General features: G+C 35.9%; 1 protein-coding gene across 2 annotated transcripts; it reads left to right on the top strand.

Annotated features, from left to right (window-relative positions):
- Positions 1-6,031: 6,031 nt before the first annotated feature.
- LOC148877075 (uncharacterized) lies at positions 6,032-13,727 on the top strand. Of its 2 annotated transcripts, none has more exons than XM_088984397.1 (5): positions 6,032-6,494; positions 6,649-6,728; positions 6,833-6,951; positions 10,008-10,084; positions 13,529-13,727. In XM_088984397.1, the coding sequence occupies exons 1-5, from the start codon at positions 6,242-6,244 to the stop codon at positions 13,540-13,542; spliced, it is 543 nt and encodes a 180-aa protein (XP_088840523.1). In that variant the 5' UTR covers positions 6,032-6,241; the 3' UTR covers positions 13,543-13,727. The 2 variants fall into 2 exon arrangements, with proteins under 2 accessions (XP_088840523.1, XP_088840533.1); XM_088984407.1 differs by having other exon boundaries at positions 6,188-6,499.
- The last annotated feature ends 2,595 nt before the right edge of the window (positions 13,728-16,322 follow it).

Genomic DNA, 16,322 nt, shown 5'->3' with positions numbered 1-16,322 from the left:
TAAACAAAAGGCAAGTTGTATTATATTAATAGATGACATTTTAGTATCGAGGGATCTCATGATTCACTCTCACTACCTATTTTTGCTCAAAGAGTGCATTGAAATTTTGAGGGAGTGATATAAAAAAACATCAAAAGCTGAAAAATCATATTAGGTATTTATAACAATGCCATTGGCAACCCCCATACAAAATAAAAGCATTACCCCATCTAAGACATGCACTTGGACCCTCGGATGGTGGTTATAGGCCTACTGGATGGCACTTGATGGTGTGGCGAAGATAACACTTGTGACAATCTCCCCACTTGATTCAGTCTTCGTCATCGAAGGCTAGTTTTTACTTGTGGCTCAGATCTACTGTCAATGAAGGAGAGTTCTTCCGCTGCTCCACGAACTTTGTCTCTTCCAAGGCCTGGGTATAAGGTTGGGTGAAAGGATTTAGGGTGTTCTTGATGGTTGGAAAACCTATGGCTAGTTCCTACATTAAATCCTTCCTAGCTGCTTCAATGTAGGATTTTGGATGTTCTACTTTAGTGGTAGGATTGTTTTTGGCTAGGTCTAGGTCAAAATGATGGTTTGGATTTTTTAGGTGTTGGTTCCCATGATGATTTGTCCCCCAAGGGTTGTTCCTCCCAAGGTTCTTATGAGGGTTGGCTAGATCAATGTGTGTTAGACAATTTTGTATGCCCTTAGCTTCAATCCGATTTGATGTACTTTTGATATTTTGTGTAAATAAATAAAGTGCATGTTTGATTCATGTTGTTTGGTATAATTCTGTATAAGACCCTAAAATTGGACACCTATTGAGACACGTGTTAGTTTTAAATGTTCACAGCCGTTTGATAAGTCTGGGGAGATTTATCCTACCAAGGCTGATACTGGTGTGCTGCCAAGTGTTGGGATGGCCTGTCTCGGCCACCAGGGTAAGACCCAAGGCACATGCAGTATGAGATTACTTGAATCCTTGAATCGGACCAGATTTCCAGTGTTGCCCTAGACCTTGGAGACAAATGGGCGAAACTGAAAAGTTACACCTGACCCCTAGACTCGATTATGATACTTCACTAGGTGTCAGATCAGACTGTCTTTGATATGCCAATCGATGAGATCCTTAGGATGGATCAAAACCTGGGTATGTTGGGATAGTCTGAGAATTCATTTGAGTGAGTGATCATAGTGACAGGATCAGCCCCTTTGTCGGACAAAAGCAATGATCGGGAATGCACTCTCTCTGATGGAAACCAAACTGCCGGCAGTTGATTTCAATTGTTGGAATTTTGTTTTGCAAAATAAATATATACATATATATTTGTACGGTTTCAAAATGTTTGCAAATGGTTTTAATTCTCGGGATCCATGTGAGTAGAGAGTGCGGCACTGTTCCTTGCAGCCGAGGGAGAGGTCCTCTCTTGTCGGGCAGTGCTTGATCATTAAGGGCTGAGAGGTTAAGTGTAAAACCATTTAGGATAGTACCTGATGGGCTAATCTTGCACCTGTCCACAGTCCCTGGGTTTTTATAAGATGGCTTGGCCCAAGGACCACTTAATGTAAGTGTTGGGTCCATAGGGTCCATGTGATGGGCTCAGGGGTTCACTGAGCTTTTTAGTGAATTCAGTTGGGCCCAACCCATGTGGTTGGTGTGTAGATCAATGCTTGGGTTCCATGCCCTACAAAGAAGCCCAACTGGGCAGTAGATTGGAAACTAGTTAAGCACTGAACACTTAATGGGCCAAAAGCCCATTTCGAGCTGGGCAGATATGATCACCCATCAATGGGGCAGATCTGAGATTAATGTTAGTAAAATGATTGAGCCTTTAACCTTATCCACTATGGGAGACCAAATTCAAATCAGATTTGTATCTGGTAACCTCCTGATAAGATTAGGAGTAAGTTAACTTAATCTGCATAAAGGATTAAGATCATCCCCTATCCAAATACTGATTTGGATTGTGATAACTCCTAATTGGGAGGTTTCTTAATCAAGAAGAAAAGAGGAGAAACCCTAAGAGAGAAATATCAGATTTCGAACCAAGGGTTGTAAGCAAGAAAGCATCCTGTGAATTGAGATTAGATCTCATTCACACTCTAGAGAGAAGAGAAGCAATTCAACCATCTTCGTCCCAGGAGTTCTCCTCCAGCTGCCACCACTCTTTCTGACAAGATTCGATCTTTGAAGAAGAAAGAAGTCAAGAAATCAGTTATTGACATCAGTCTTGCAAAAAAGACCGAAAAAGATTTGGTGCTCAGAGTTTTCAGAGGATTCTTGAGAAGGATCCAATGTATAGGACGCACTCTGCTGGTTCCGTTCCACCTACAGCTGTGTCATCTTCAGCAGGAGCAGATCTTGGGGTCCTCTTTGGGCGTAAACACAAACTTTGGGAGATACTGTTTCTCTGGATCAGGTATAATCCTCCTTTTTTCCTTTTGGTTCAGATCTGGTTCGATTATGGTTCAAGTAGGATCATTGAATATTGTATTCTAAATTTAGGGAATACAATTGTCAGTTGGGAGAAGGTAGGAAATTTTTTTGAAATTCGCCCACTCATTCTGCAATCTTTATGGCGCCCATTAGATGGATCCTACCATGCTTTAGTGGTAGGACTGTTTTTGGCTAGGTCTAGGCCAAAAGGATGGTTTGGATTTTTTGGGTGTTGGTTCCCATGATGATTTGTCCCCCAAGGGTTGTTCCTCCCAAGGTTCCTATGAGGGTTGGCTGGATCAATGTGGTGGTAGGAAGGACACCTAAATGGTTTGGGTGGTATTCACTCTCCCCAACGATGGTGATGGTAGAAGTGGTTGAGGCTAGAGACGGCCTTGGGTCTTCTAGGAGTCTTCTGTCCTATCGGCTCGTGGTGTTGATGTTGGCACTGATGCTGATGTTGATGTTGATGCTGACGCTGATGCTGGAATGACTTCCGAGGAGATTTCTTCTTGGTGACGACTTCCCAACCAGTACCATTGCTAAGGTGTGATGTTGTAGTGGGGGTCTTCCTTGTTGGCATGGCATTGGCTTTGATGTTGCTTGTTTCTTGGTACCATTACAAGGCTAAAAGCTGCTTCCCATGTACCTTGAGAGCTGATATCACTGGGACCATGCATGGAAAACGCTCGTCCAAGATGAATAAGGTGTTAAGGTGTGGCATAAGAGCTACTTCAGCCTGTGTCAGGAACTCTACTCCAAGGACAACTTGAAAATCATCCAAGGGAACCACAAATAAGTTGATTTTGCCTTTCCATGGTCCCACTTGTAAGTCTACTCCATGGCCCATGCCTTCTACTGCCTTGACCTTCGAGTTAACGGCCTTGATCCACCCTATTTGTTTGGTCGTGGCCAAGTCGAGTCTCTTTGCCTCTACAAACAAGATGAAGTTGTGGGTGGCCCCAGTGTCCACCAATGCTTGGGTTGGCCTCACGCTGAGGGTGATATCTATATATTTCAGCCCCTTGTGGGCCTTGGTGAGCCGTTTGGACGCGGTCTCTTTCTTTACCATGACATTTATGATTTGGAGAGCACCTACTCTTGGTGCTTGTGTAGGTTTCTCCTCATCACTCTCCTCACTGTCAATGAGTTTGGCAATGAGAGTATTGATTTTCTTCTGTGTTGGATAGTCACTTGTTCAATGCATTTCATTACATACGAAGCAAGACACTAGAGGTGTGGTGGGTCTCCTAGTGTATTGGTGGCCCTGATAGCTTTGGGCTCCTTGCGGTTTATTCCCTTGGTGGTAATTGTTGGGCTTGTTAGATTGCACTGGTTTTTTCAGTGTAGAGGTTGATTGTTGATCTCCCCCACTCAAACTCATGGTACGTTGGCTAGATGGATTTTGCTCTTCTTCATTAGGTGTCCTTAGATCAACAAGTTGCTTAGCTACGACCATGGCAATGGTGAGGTCCTTCACTGCGCAACGTTGAAGTTCAAGCTCAGCCCATGGCTTGAAACCGTCCATGAAATTAAACAAAAGGTATTTGTTTATTCTTGATGTCTCAAATTCTTCATTCTTCTATGTACCAGGTACTCCACATTCTCGGGTAGAATTGGCGCTTGATCTCATGTTTGAATCCAACCCAGGTGTTAATAGTGCGGGTGCCCCATTCAATGTCTTGGCAACACCTACGCCACCATAACATTGCAATATCGGTCAAATACATAGCGGTTGTGCGTACCCGAGTTTGGTTGTCCATGATGCTAGTGGTAGAGAAATATTGCTCCAATTGCCACAAGATATTGTTAAGATCCTTAGCATCCCGAGCACCCGAGTAAGGTGTTGGCTCACGAATTTTGATGTGCATGGGAGCTAGGGTGGAGGGAGTGCTAAAAGAATTGGCCACTGCCCTTTTGAGGAGAGTCATCTCGTCTCTCCTCTCGTCCAATTGTGCTTGAAATCTGTCTAGTAAGCCTTGCAAGCTACTTTGGGAAGGCCCTGCTCCCGAGCTTTGTAGAGTGGTGTGCATATCTCTGAAGGTGCCATTGAATTGCCCCTCTAGTTCCACCATCGCATTCTCCACAGTCTCTAGGTTGAGGTGGAGTTCATCGACCCGATCTTGGGTTTCACCTACTATCGCCTCGCAATGTAGGATATGCATGTCCATGCTGGCTAGTTGGACGACTGACTTGTCATGCTTGCTAGCTCTAGTTTTGCGGCCCTTTGGGGCTTATGTCTTGGTGGGATCGTCAAGTGGAACCTCATTGGTATCGTGGGTTTGGGTGCAACCCATGTAGTGTGTCATCGAAAATGTCACGGTTGCTCTTCATTGTACTGAAGTAGGGGCGAAGACAAGGTCCAATGTGTGTGTAGGAGCTCCTGATTTGATACTAACTATCACGGGGTTAGTCGTTGGGGTCCTGTGCGGCACTCAAATGCGACAAATAAGCCTAAGCAACAAGCAACAACACAAGAAAATGCAACAAAGATGGCACCCAAATTAGACAAAAGGCAAATTGTATTGCATTAATGAATGAAAAATATAAGTACACAATTCAGTGTTGAGGGGATCTCGTGCTTAACCTTTATATGCTCTTGATTCACTCGACTACCTACCTCCCCTCAAAGAGTACGTTAAGCTTTTGGGGGAATAACATAAAGATACATCAAAATGGTGAAAAATTATACTAGGTATTTACAACAATGCCATTGGGAACCCCCCATACAAAATACATGCATTACCCCACCCAAGACACACACTTGGACCCTCAGATGGCAGCTACAGGCCTATTGGATGGCACTTGATGGCACGGCGAAGAGAACACTTGTGACAATGTGGCCAAGTTATTTAGTAGAATAAGCTCAAATTGCTCGCATTTCTTTCTCATCCAAATGAACAATCTATTTTATATTATCTACTATGTATATACTATATAAACTAACCCCAAAAAAGTGGTTGGGTGGTTGTTTTAATGGTTTGATCGGGCAAACCTACGGGTTCAACTTGGACGGGCCCAACTTAATCGTTCGTCGACTTATTTGTTTTTTGGGCTGAGCTCCAACCAATTATTAAATAATCTAACCCTGATACGATTTTGTCCCTATCCAATCCTAATTTAACTATATACATTTATGCATATATATAAATATATATATATATATATATATTTGTATAAATATATACTTTTAGAATAGATATAAATGCATCAAATTATAATATGGGCTAGGCTCAGGTTAGAAAGGTCTGGCTTGAACTCAGGCTCAGTCCGGCCGCCCAAATCTAAAAGTTGGACTTGAATTTACCATAAATTCGACCCAGCCCGTGCCGTCCAACTTGCACCCTTAATTGAACCAACAAAAAACATGGATCCCGATTCCCGAATGGGTTTTAACCATTCGGTTTGATCTCAGTGTGTTGCAGGGTAGTGTAAGTGATTATTGTTTCCACAAAGGTAGATCATTACCCATTAATCACACCCATCGACGATCCGTATGTATAGCATCCACACCGGGTGCAATGTGTATTCCTTTACCCAAATCACATCTAACATACTACACGGGGCCAAACGCAGCAGCGTAAATAAACAGTGGTTGATTGATTCCAATTTGACGGAGTGCAGGGATCAATCCTACACAAAATTTAAGAATCTCACGCGCCTTGAATCAAATGTTGTTGAATCCATCTCCGAAGGGTGAAGGGTGAAAATGAAAAGATAGAAAGGTGAAAGAAAGTTATAAAAGAAAAACAGTTAATTAGATCCGGTGGCAATTGGTGATCTGAATTCTCAGGAGTTGTCAAGATCGGTTGCAAGAGAGAAATGAAGGGGAGCCAAAGCATGGAGACAATAATGGGGGAGGTAGAGGAATTCGGGTGGAGAGAGGTGACGTTGCCGACGTTGATACCGAAAGTAGGGCATCCAGAACTGGAGAGGGAATCCTTTGAGAGGAAGAGAGGGAGAGACATCCTAGTGGCCATTGATGAAAGCCCAAATAGTAAGTGCGCCTTTGACTGGGCCCTTATCAACCTCTGCAGGCTCGCCGACACCCTCCACCTCGTTCATGCCGTCTCTGGTTAAGTAATTATGTTCATTTTTCTTTATTTTCTCTTGAGACTGGTGAATGAATGCTGATCTTTCCTTTCTAAATAAAAATAAGAATCTCTCTTATCGCTTTTGTTTCGTCTGTTCCAACTCCCAAATTCACAAATTCCTTTTGTTTCTCAAAGATGTGAAGAATGAAAACGTTTTTGAAGCGAGCAGGGGCCTCATGGAAAATCTCGCCGCGGAGGCTTTTGAAGTTTGCATGGTACCTACTCATTTCATTTCCGTTAATTTTCGATCGTAACTCTACATATAACAAAACAGAGAATCATCGATTCACCACTTCCGAATTTGTTTATGAAAAATCAGGTGAGGACGTTTGCTCGAATCGTCGAAGGAGATCCAGGCAGGGCAATTTGTAAAGTAGCAGATCACATAAAGCCAGCCGCGGTTGTAATGGGCACAAGAGGCAGAAGCTTACTCCAATGGTAAACCAATCTGAACCATCCATTATCCATCATCTAATGATCTGATCTGGATCAGTAATTTCGTGGAGTAGATCAGTGGTAGAGTGATGAGTTGATGAGCATGTTCATCATTCTGATTTCCGATTCATCTTGGTGAGTGATTTGGGTGCATATTCCACTTTTCATAAACGTGTGCACATTTATGTCACTATGCATGATGTGGGCCACGTGGCCAGTTTATTTATGTGGGATGCGCCCTCATTGCGAGTTCATACTGGGAATATCTCCGTCCTGAATTGAAAATATCTCACGATGATGACATTATTATTTTTGGTTGTTCACACAAACTCTAACCATATCTACCTACATAATATCAGTCACACATGGAGAACATTTCATCCTTTTACATGATATTTTTACATGATATTATATAAGGAGAGATGTTCCCAATTCACTAGGGTAGTGTATTATGAGTAGACGTGAACAAGATTTATGTGGGCAGGAGACATGGAGTCGATTTGATCTCCCTGATTGCTCACATTTCTGTATATAATCTACTATGTCTACGTATGTATTATGATTTATGAACTAACCCCGTAAAATTGATCTTACAACGGGTGGTGAGTTTAATGGTTTGAGGGATCCATAATCTAGTTTGCTGCCTGGTTGAAAGTTGAAACATCAATACTGTCAGACTCGGATTATTGTAAAATCATTTGGTCATGGATTGAATGGTTTAACCATTTGGTTTGACTTGAAATTAAAAAAAAAAAGTAAAAGATTTCAAATTATTTTTTAAAGTCATCTTACATCAAAATCTATATTATTTTAAAAAGCACCAATAGCCTCAAGAATATGTTTAAAATTTTATGAGGACAACATTTACCCCTCTATATTTAAATTTATTGATAAAAAATGAGGGTAAATAGGATAATTTGTAATTGGTATTAAATGAGTTGAAAATAGGTAATATTAAGATATTTAATACATTCAATCCCCTCTCATTAAATCCAACATTTAAGGTATTAACTTGCATTCACTTTCATTTAATCATATATTTAATGTATTTTTGTTTCTTCTCATCATTAAATTTTATTAATTAAATTAATACATAATAAACTAATAATTCCAATAAAATAAAAACTTATACTTTTAAAATCTAACTAAAAAATATAGTATTTTCATCTAAGTGGTGGTAAGAAATTAAACCATTTTCAGTCAAATGGGCTAATCCATGTTGTCATAATTAAATAATAAAATTCGATAATAGATAAAATGCAAAAAAAATATTGAAATTAAAAAAATTGAAAACATTTTTAACATCATATATTCAACATATTAAACAATAATAAGTATGATAAACAATAAATATTTTTATTAATGATGGAAATGGACTGTAAAATTTAAAACCAATTGGAAATAAAACTATTTTCCTATTCTCCCTCATTAAATCTCATATGTAAGGTATATTTTCTCATTAAATCCTATATTTAAGATATATTTTATTATTAAATTAAACTAATTAAATTTATGATATTAATTTTAATAATATAAAAATAAAAATAAAAATAAATATTTTGAAAAATAATTTAAAAACAAAACATTTTCTTCCCTCCCAATGGTGGGTAAGCAATTCAAGTATTCAATCATTTGGGGTCAAATAGATTAATAAATAATGTCATAATTAAATAATAAAATAAATAAAATATATAATATAAAAAAAGAATTGGTCATATCTTTACTATTGTATATTCATTATACTAAACAAAAATAAGTACGAAATGTAGGAAATATTTTTATCAATGATGAAAATGGAATACAAAATTTAAAATCAACATAGAAATAAAATGATGTCATAATCAAACAATAAAATTTTTAAAAATAGAAAATACAAAGAATCACTAAAATAAAAAAATTAGAGAAAAGTTTGGGCATATATTTAATGTTATATATTTATAAAAAATAAAATATTGGGTACATCTCTAATATTATGCAATCATTATATTAAACTAAAATAAGCATTATACATAGGAAATAATTTTATTAATGATGGAGATGTAATACAGAAATTAATGTCAACCTAGAAACCAAACTATTTTTCTTTTTAGGTGGTGGGTTAGTGGTTTGGGTCAAATAGATTAATTGATGATATGATAGTTAAATAATAAATCTTTAAAAAAATTAAAAAAAGTATAAATAATCAAATTAATGTATAAAAATATATATTAATTATGTCAAACAAAAATCAAGTGTGATAAGTAATTATTTATATAATATAGAAGAAATATAATTTAAAAATGATTAGAAAGCAAAGTTATTTTATTATTTAGATGGTGGGTCAATGGTCCAACTTTCTAAAGAAACTCATGATGTCATAATTGAATAATAAATATTGTAAAAATATAGAACACAAAAAATGAAAATGTATAGAATTTTATCAAAAAAACATTTGGGAACATTTCTAATGATGTGTATTTATCATATTAAATAAAAATAATTATTAAAATAAAAATTATTTTTGTTTATTCTAGAAATGGAATACAAAGTTTAACAACAACAACAACAACAACAATAATTACTAGTAAGTTTAAAATAATAAATATTATAAATTATTATAATGAGTGTGCATATATATATTTGTCTCTACAAAAGGTATATTGATTTTTTTAGTAAGTCATTTACCTAGGTAAATGCATTTACCTACCATTTAGCTATCAAGTTAGTATTTTTACCTGTATTTTTTAAGCATGAATTTTACTTAAATAAGTTAAAATTTTGACTATTTTTACACATGTTTTGTCTATTAATGTTTTGACAACTTTTCCTAAAAAAATTAATTACCTTTTAAAAAATCAAATTATAATAAAACCCACATACCCATACAGCCCGCCACCAAAAGTATGTCACTCAACTCAGCTAGTGAGTTAAACACATGGTAGGGGTTGTCATGATTCAAGGTAAGGTGTTCCCACTTCAGCACTTCTCAGAACAATGTCTCTAGAATTCTTTGGATAAAAAAGATAAAAAAAAAACCACTTTGATGGGGATTGTAGACTGAATGATTGGTTTGATTTCAGTGTGCTGCAGGGTAGTGTAAGTGAATATTGCCTCCACCACTGTAAATCAGCACCCATTATAATAGTTCCGGGCAAAGGTAATTTTAGTTTTCACTCTTTTTGGTTCTATGTTCTTCATGTTATTTCTCTTTCCTTTTTGTGCGTCATAAACTTTAGATGGACCTCTGAGATTTTTAGTTGTATAATATTGATAGGATTTGTTGAGGCTCCAATAACAATGTATGTGTTTGGTTTCATTGGCTTTTATTGAGTAAATGCTACCATATAGGCGCCCCATTAACAAAGGCCTCATTATGCATATTCGTATGTATCAATGTTTACAAAAGTAAACATCGATTTCTGTGCGCTTCTCCCGTTTCAAGAAGTTTCATTTTGTAGATTCCCCCAACAAGTAGATATTTATCAGCACTTTTACTAATGTGGTGCCTAATGGCACTTATGTGTCATAAACGCCCTCATTAATTGCTTTTCTCAAATTTACAGCCACATCAAGTACAAAATGTTTACTCAATAAACTCCATCAGAACCAAACACATGCAACATCTATGTCGAAATATAGATGGCAATTGAATGGGTTAGGCATGGGGGCCAAATACCAATCCATCCACTTTCCATCTACACCCATCAATGATCAATTTGTACATGAGTGCAAACCTATCCAAATCACATCTTACCTAATTCACCCACTTCAACTTGGGGTTTTTATAGTTCAATCCACCCCTAGGGTGCAGCTAGGATTTTTAGGGGTGGATTGATGCCAAATTCACAGGGCGGATGTGGTTTGGGGGGGGTACTAGTAGACTAGGAGGGGGCTGCAATTCAGATTTCTGGGGTGGATTACAGTCCACTTATCCCCTTCAACTTATTTAAAATGTGATAAATTGCCTAAACCTCCCCTAAGTTTTGGGCCATTATTAAAACCTCCCCTAAAGTTTGGTAATTACAATCACTTTCCTTAAACTTTATGACACATTTGCAAGTAGATCTCTTCTGTTAGAATCCTCTAAAAAGAGACATAAAAATGTCCAAAGTATCCATGTAGTTACTATTGAAGCTATTTTCTATAGGAGAAAAACAATATAAGTTTTATGAAAATCAAAAAAGGAGAATTTGAAGTTGTAGCTTTACCTTTGAGCAATTGATATTAAGGGAAAATTTGGAAAATAAATCAATTTTAGAGAAGAGATTGAAAGGGTTTGGGGTAAGGATTTATACGTGGAGAAAACTTGAAAAAGAAACATTTTGGTCAAAATAACTATATGAGTATTTTGGACATTTCCATGCCTCCACTTAGAGGATTCTAACAAAGGGGGTCTACTTGCAACTATGTCTAAAACTTTATGGGAGATGATTGTAAGTACCAAACTTTAGGGGATGTTTCAATAACAACAAGAAACTTTAGGAGAGGTTTCAACAATTTACCCTTTAAAATATTTACCAAGAAGGCCTATTTAAATATTTAAAGTTAGTAATAAAATTGCACGGGCATTGTAGGGGTGACATGGATTTAAATCTTTCTATTGAAAAAATTTGCATCAACCCAAGTGTATTTGCACTTCGGCTTCTCAAAAAGCAAAAAGACTAAACTAATCATTCTCAACCACTTGACTGCTAGTTCTAGCAATATTCTTCATTTGACCTTGAATTACAATGGATACCACTTGAGTTACTATAAACCCAGAAGGCCAATGGGTCAGGTGACCTATTTTACAAGTGATTTGTCACATAGGCATGTTTTAAAGGACTAAAAACTCAGTAATTTTGAGCCAAAATGAAAGATGCAACTACCAGATATATTTTAAGAAAACACGTTTCATATTAGTTATTACTTGTAATGCATGTTAAATACAATCAATTTTGCCCTCATGATAAAATAAGAGCAAATTAAAAATAGGGGTATTTTGATCACAGAAAGTTCAAAATTTTTCAAAGTCACATTTTCATTTTTTAAAGAAATACTAACGGGACCCGTCGATGCATGGGATTTATTAAGTGAAAGTTAGATAATAAAAAGGGTCATTTACTAAAATACTTCTTATATTTTCATGGATTTACTAAAATCTACCCTATAGCTAGCATTTTACTAAAATACCACTTATAATTTGCAATGGATTTAATCAATCTTCCATTAAATGACAGTGAAAAATGACAATGTTGACCATAATGTTTATTTAAATAAATTTAATAAAAAAATAAAAATAAAAATACCATTTTTCCCTTAATAAGACACGGGCAACACTCTATTGGCTATATTTGGCCAATTTTTTTTTTGTACAAAAAAAGTGTTAAGGGTATTTTTGGACTAAAAAATTATGGGCATAATGGAAAAACAAACACTCCTTAATGAAAGGTTGATTAAGTAAATAAGTTGTAAAATATATGGGATGTTTTAGTAAAATAAAAACTATAAGGTAGGTTTAAGTAAATATGTAAAATTATAAGGTGTCTTTTAGTAAATGACCCTAATAGAAATACATAAGAGTATACATTTTTTTTTATTTTCAACTTTTTAAATAATTAATAATTATTCATATTTTAAATACTACTTTTACTAATTTTTTATAATACAAAAATAACAATAATTAATTTCAGTTAGATTTATTCATCAAACTGATGAAATTGGCCAACCTGATCAACTCGACCCAAGTCGGTCAGTTTTCAAGTATTTTAGGTCGGATTTTATTAAAAAAATTTCCAATTTGATCAAGTTTGATCAATTTCACTTTAGCCATTTGTAAACCGATCAAAATCAAATGACCTAACAATATTAATATTTTATATTATATATATTTTTTTTAATATAAAAAATAGATTTTTTTTTCATTTTTTTTAATTTAAAATATTTTATATCATAAATCTAATTTTTAAATGGATAACTCTTAAGGTTAATAAATATCACTTTGGATCATCGAAGTTTTTTTTTTTTTTTTTTTTTTTGAATTTAACTCACTCCATCGCAATATAAAATTTTAAACTGCCTCAACCTTGAAATTCTTGTCATGTAACATCCAATGTCAGCTCAATCATATTCATTTACTTGAAGTTTCATCCCATGTCAAAACTTAAAATCTAGGTTGTTACAGGTTTGGATAGTAGCCATGTGACACTATTGAGTGGAATCAACTATATACCCAATATCTGATAAAATGGTTTTTAGAACCTTTATGTTTATTTCATGTAAAGGGGGCGGCTACTTTAAATTTTATTAATTAACCACTATAAAAAGCATGTTTTGAAAATTGGACGGGACCGCTTTGACCACTAATTCCCAGGTCAAACGGTTCAACCATTTGGTTTAAAGCCCGGTTGATTGGTTTTATGATCTAAAACCAGATCCAAATTTATGATTGGTTCCTGAGTCAATTGGTCAAACCGTCCGGTCCAATCCGGTTTTCAACTGAATTGCCATCGTTTAATTTGAAGTGCCTGTTTGCACTTTGCAGTTATGTAATTATTATTCACCCCATTTATTTCTCGAAAATTCTCACTGATACCAGTGTTTTCTTCTTTTGCATTCGCAGAGGCTGAAGAGTAAATCAGTTATTTGATTGAAGCTTAACATCGGTACTTTCTCGAAGAAGCCATGCTTTGGGTAGCTAGAAATCTAGAATGAGATTTCTTTTGTATAGCACCTGCTTGTTTGGCATCTACTTCTTTTAAACATCTATAATTGCTTGAGAAAATAGAAAAGCTTTTGATGGGATTTTGCTTTAAGACCAATCAAGGATTCTCATAAGCAACGTTGTCAGACTTTAGGCAAAATAGAGTCATTTTGATGAATGGATCATGGATTGAATGGTTCAACCGTCTTGTTCAATTATTCAATTCATTTAAAAATCCTTTAAAATTATTTTACAACAAAATAAAAGCTTGGGATGTGCTGTGGGGCACGTTTCAGCGCGCTCAGTGGGGAGGCAGTGTTAATTCCATGTCAGGAAATTCCACTTATTAATATACTTGTAAATAGAAATAGAGGAAGTTTGATCAGGCCAACATTTTTAAGAATTAAAATACCAAACAATTAAAATACCCATTTTGACCGTCAATTCTCGATTCTGGCAATAAAACTGTTTTTGTCCAATCCCACAACATTTGACAATATTGCTTGCAAGGGAGAACGACTTCAGTGCTTAGAAGATAGTGTTCATATTGTTTATATTACTTTTTTACAGCCGTATGTTGGAAATATCTCTATATTTGTATGTTTTTTAAGAGAAGATTTTTCCAATGCAAAACTGCAAAGGGACTGTAATAATAGTGTTAGCATAGTCTTGTGTGTTGAATAAACCAATGCAAGAATATAGGAATAACAATAAACCTTGTTGCACCCAAGACACATCATGCTGTAGTTATTGAGAAATTCTTATATAAATACCTGTTTCCATTGTTGCAATCGAACCTTTGCGGAATGAATGATGAACAAAAACTTTGACCAACAGGTGTGGTTTTCTTTAGTTAAATCCTTTCTTCTTCTTTAGGTTTTCTTAATTCATTGTTTCTAATGGGGTAGAGCAAGGAGGGCGGCTGAATGAATTTAACATATTGGGAACTATAACTTAGGAGTCTTTATATTTTGACCTAATAGGATCCCATTAAGCCTATATGGGTCAAAATGTGGTATCCACCCATAACCCCCATACCCACTTATCAAAGTCTATGGACTTCACATGAATGAATCACTTAATTAAGCCCATTTATAAAAATAGCCCATCAATGCAATTGTTTCATTTAATATATGTAAGCCCACATAATAGAGATTAAAACCTAACAATCTCCCACTTGGGCTACATATTAAATTTGAAACAATCATATTGAATAAATTCCTTATGTGTACACCTTTCATGCTATTTTCCTTTAGACTTTGCCTTAGTTTCAATCTGGTCCATCTCCTATACCAATATGAGATCATAACGGTTTTTGTCACCTACAAACATGACTAAACCTTTCATGCTCACCATATCAATACATTCGACGACATATATCAAGTATGGATGAGTGGCATGAAAATTACATGCAATGTGATATCAAAACATGCATATTTCCAACTAGTTCTACTTTATTCTTTATAAAGATCATTTAAAAATTCACAAACATATTCAGAGTTGTAGATGATGAAAAGAATCATAAAACTTTATTATGCATAAATGTAGACATGCAAAACATGCCTTATTCCATAGAACATCCAAAAGTAAAACAACAAAAAAACTCCCACTAAAACAAGGTATCACAAAACATGCCTATACCCATACAAGTAGTGTGCTCATGAAAAACCTTAGGTGGCAATCCCTTGGTCAACGGATCCACTATCATGGAGTTTGTCCCTATATGTTCTATACAAATCTGGCCACTCTGAACTCTCTCCTTAACAGATAGAAACTTGATGTCGATGTGTTTTGACTTTACAGAGCTTCTGTTGTTGTTGGAATACAAAACTGCAGATTTATTGTCACATAATAATTTTAATGGTCTTTTAATGCCATTAACTATATGCAGCCCAATGACAAAGTTACGTAGTCATATCCCATGATTGGATGCCTCAAAACATGCTATGAATTCTGCAGCCATAGTTGATGAAGCTATGAGCATCTGTTTGGCACTTTTCCAAGATATAGCTCTTCCAGCTAACATGAAGACAGCCCGAAGTGAATCATTTGTTGTCTTGTCATCTCGCAAAATCAGAATCAGAATACCCAATGATCTCCAAATTGTTCGATTTCTTATAGATTAACATGTAGTCCTTTGTTCTCTATAAATACCGCATGACCCGTTTGGAAAGTCTTTGGTTACTCAAATATCTGCCCAACAGTCCCACTATAAATGCTATATCGGGGTGGGTACAAACTTGAGCATACATCAAACTTCCTATAGCCAAGGCATAGGGAACCTTTTGCATTTCCTTTAGTTCAAGGTCTGTTTTGGGGCACTGACTGTGACTGAATTTGTCTCCTTTACCCATAGGTGTATCACCCGGCGAACAACTTTTCATGCCGAATCTGCTTAGCACCTTTTCGATATACCCCTTTTGTGACAATCCAAGAACACCTCGAGGGCGATCTCGTACTATTTGTATGCCTAGCACAAAAGAGGCGTCCCCAAGATTTTTCATCTCAAAGTTCTTAGTGAGAAATTTATTGGTTTCTTGCAGCAAGCCTATATAGTTACTCGCCATTAGTATGTCATCGACATATAGCACTAGGAAGATAAACTTGCTCCCACTAAACTTGTGGTATACACAACCATCAACCACATTTACCTCAAAACCATATGAGGTAATCACTTGATGAAATTTATGATACCACTGACGAAAAGCCTGTT

This window comes from Nelumbo lutea, chromosome 1, assembly GCF_056320005.1.
Source record: "Nelumbo lutea isolate HS-2025 chromosome 1, American lotus-T2T, whole genome shotgun sequence".
Classification (NCBI taxonomy): Eukaryota; Viridiplantae; Streptophyta; class Magnoliopsida; order Proteales; family Nelumbonaceae; genus Nelumbo; species Nelumbo lutea.
The sequence above is the reverse complement of the archived record's forward strand: the minus strand, read 5'-3'. Positions and strand labels throughout refer to the sequence as shown.

What these genes read in the sequence shown, in the direction of transcription:
- LOC148877075 (XM_088984397.1), top strand. Translation starts at nt 6,242, where the DNA reads ATGAAGGGGAGCCAAAGCATGGAGACAATAATGGGGGAGGTAGAGGAA. An exon ending in CCTCGTTCATGCCGTCTCTG is followed by an intron (nt 6,495 to 6,648) that starts GTTAAGTAATTA and finishes TGTTTCTCAAAG; the next exon opens with ATGTGAAGAATGAAAACGTT. An exon ending in GGCAGAAGCTTACTCCAATG is followed by an intron (nt 6,952 to 10,007) that starts GTAAACCAATCT and finishes GTTTGATTTCAG; the next exon opens with TGTGCTGCAGGGTAGTGTAA.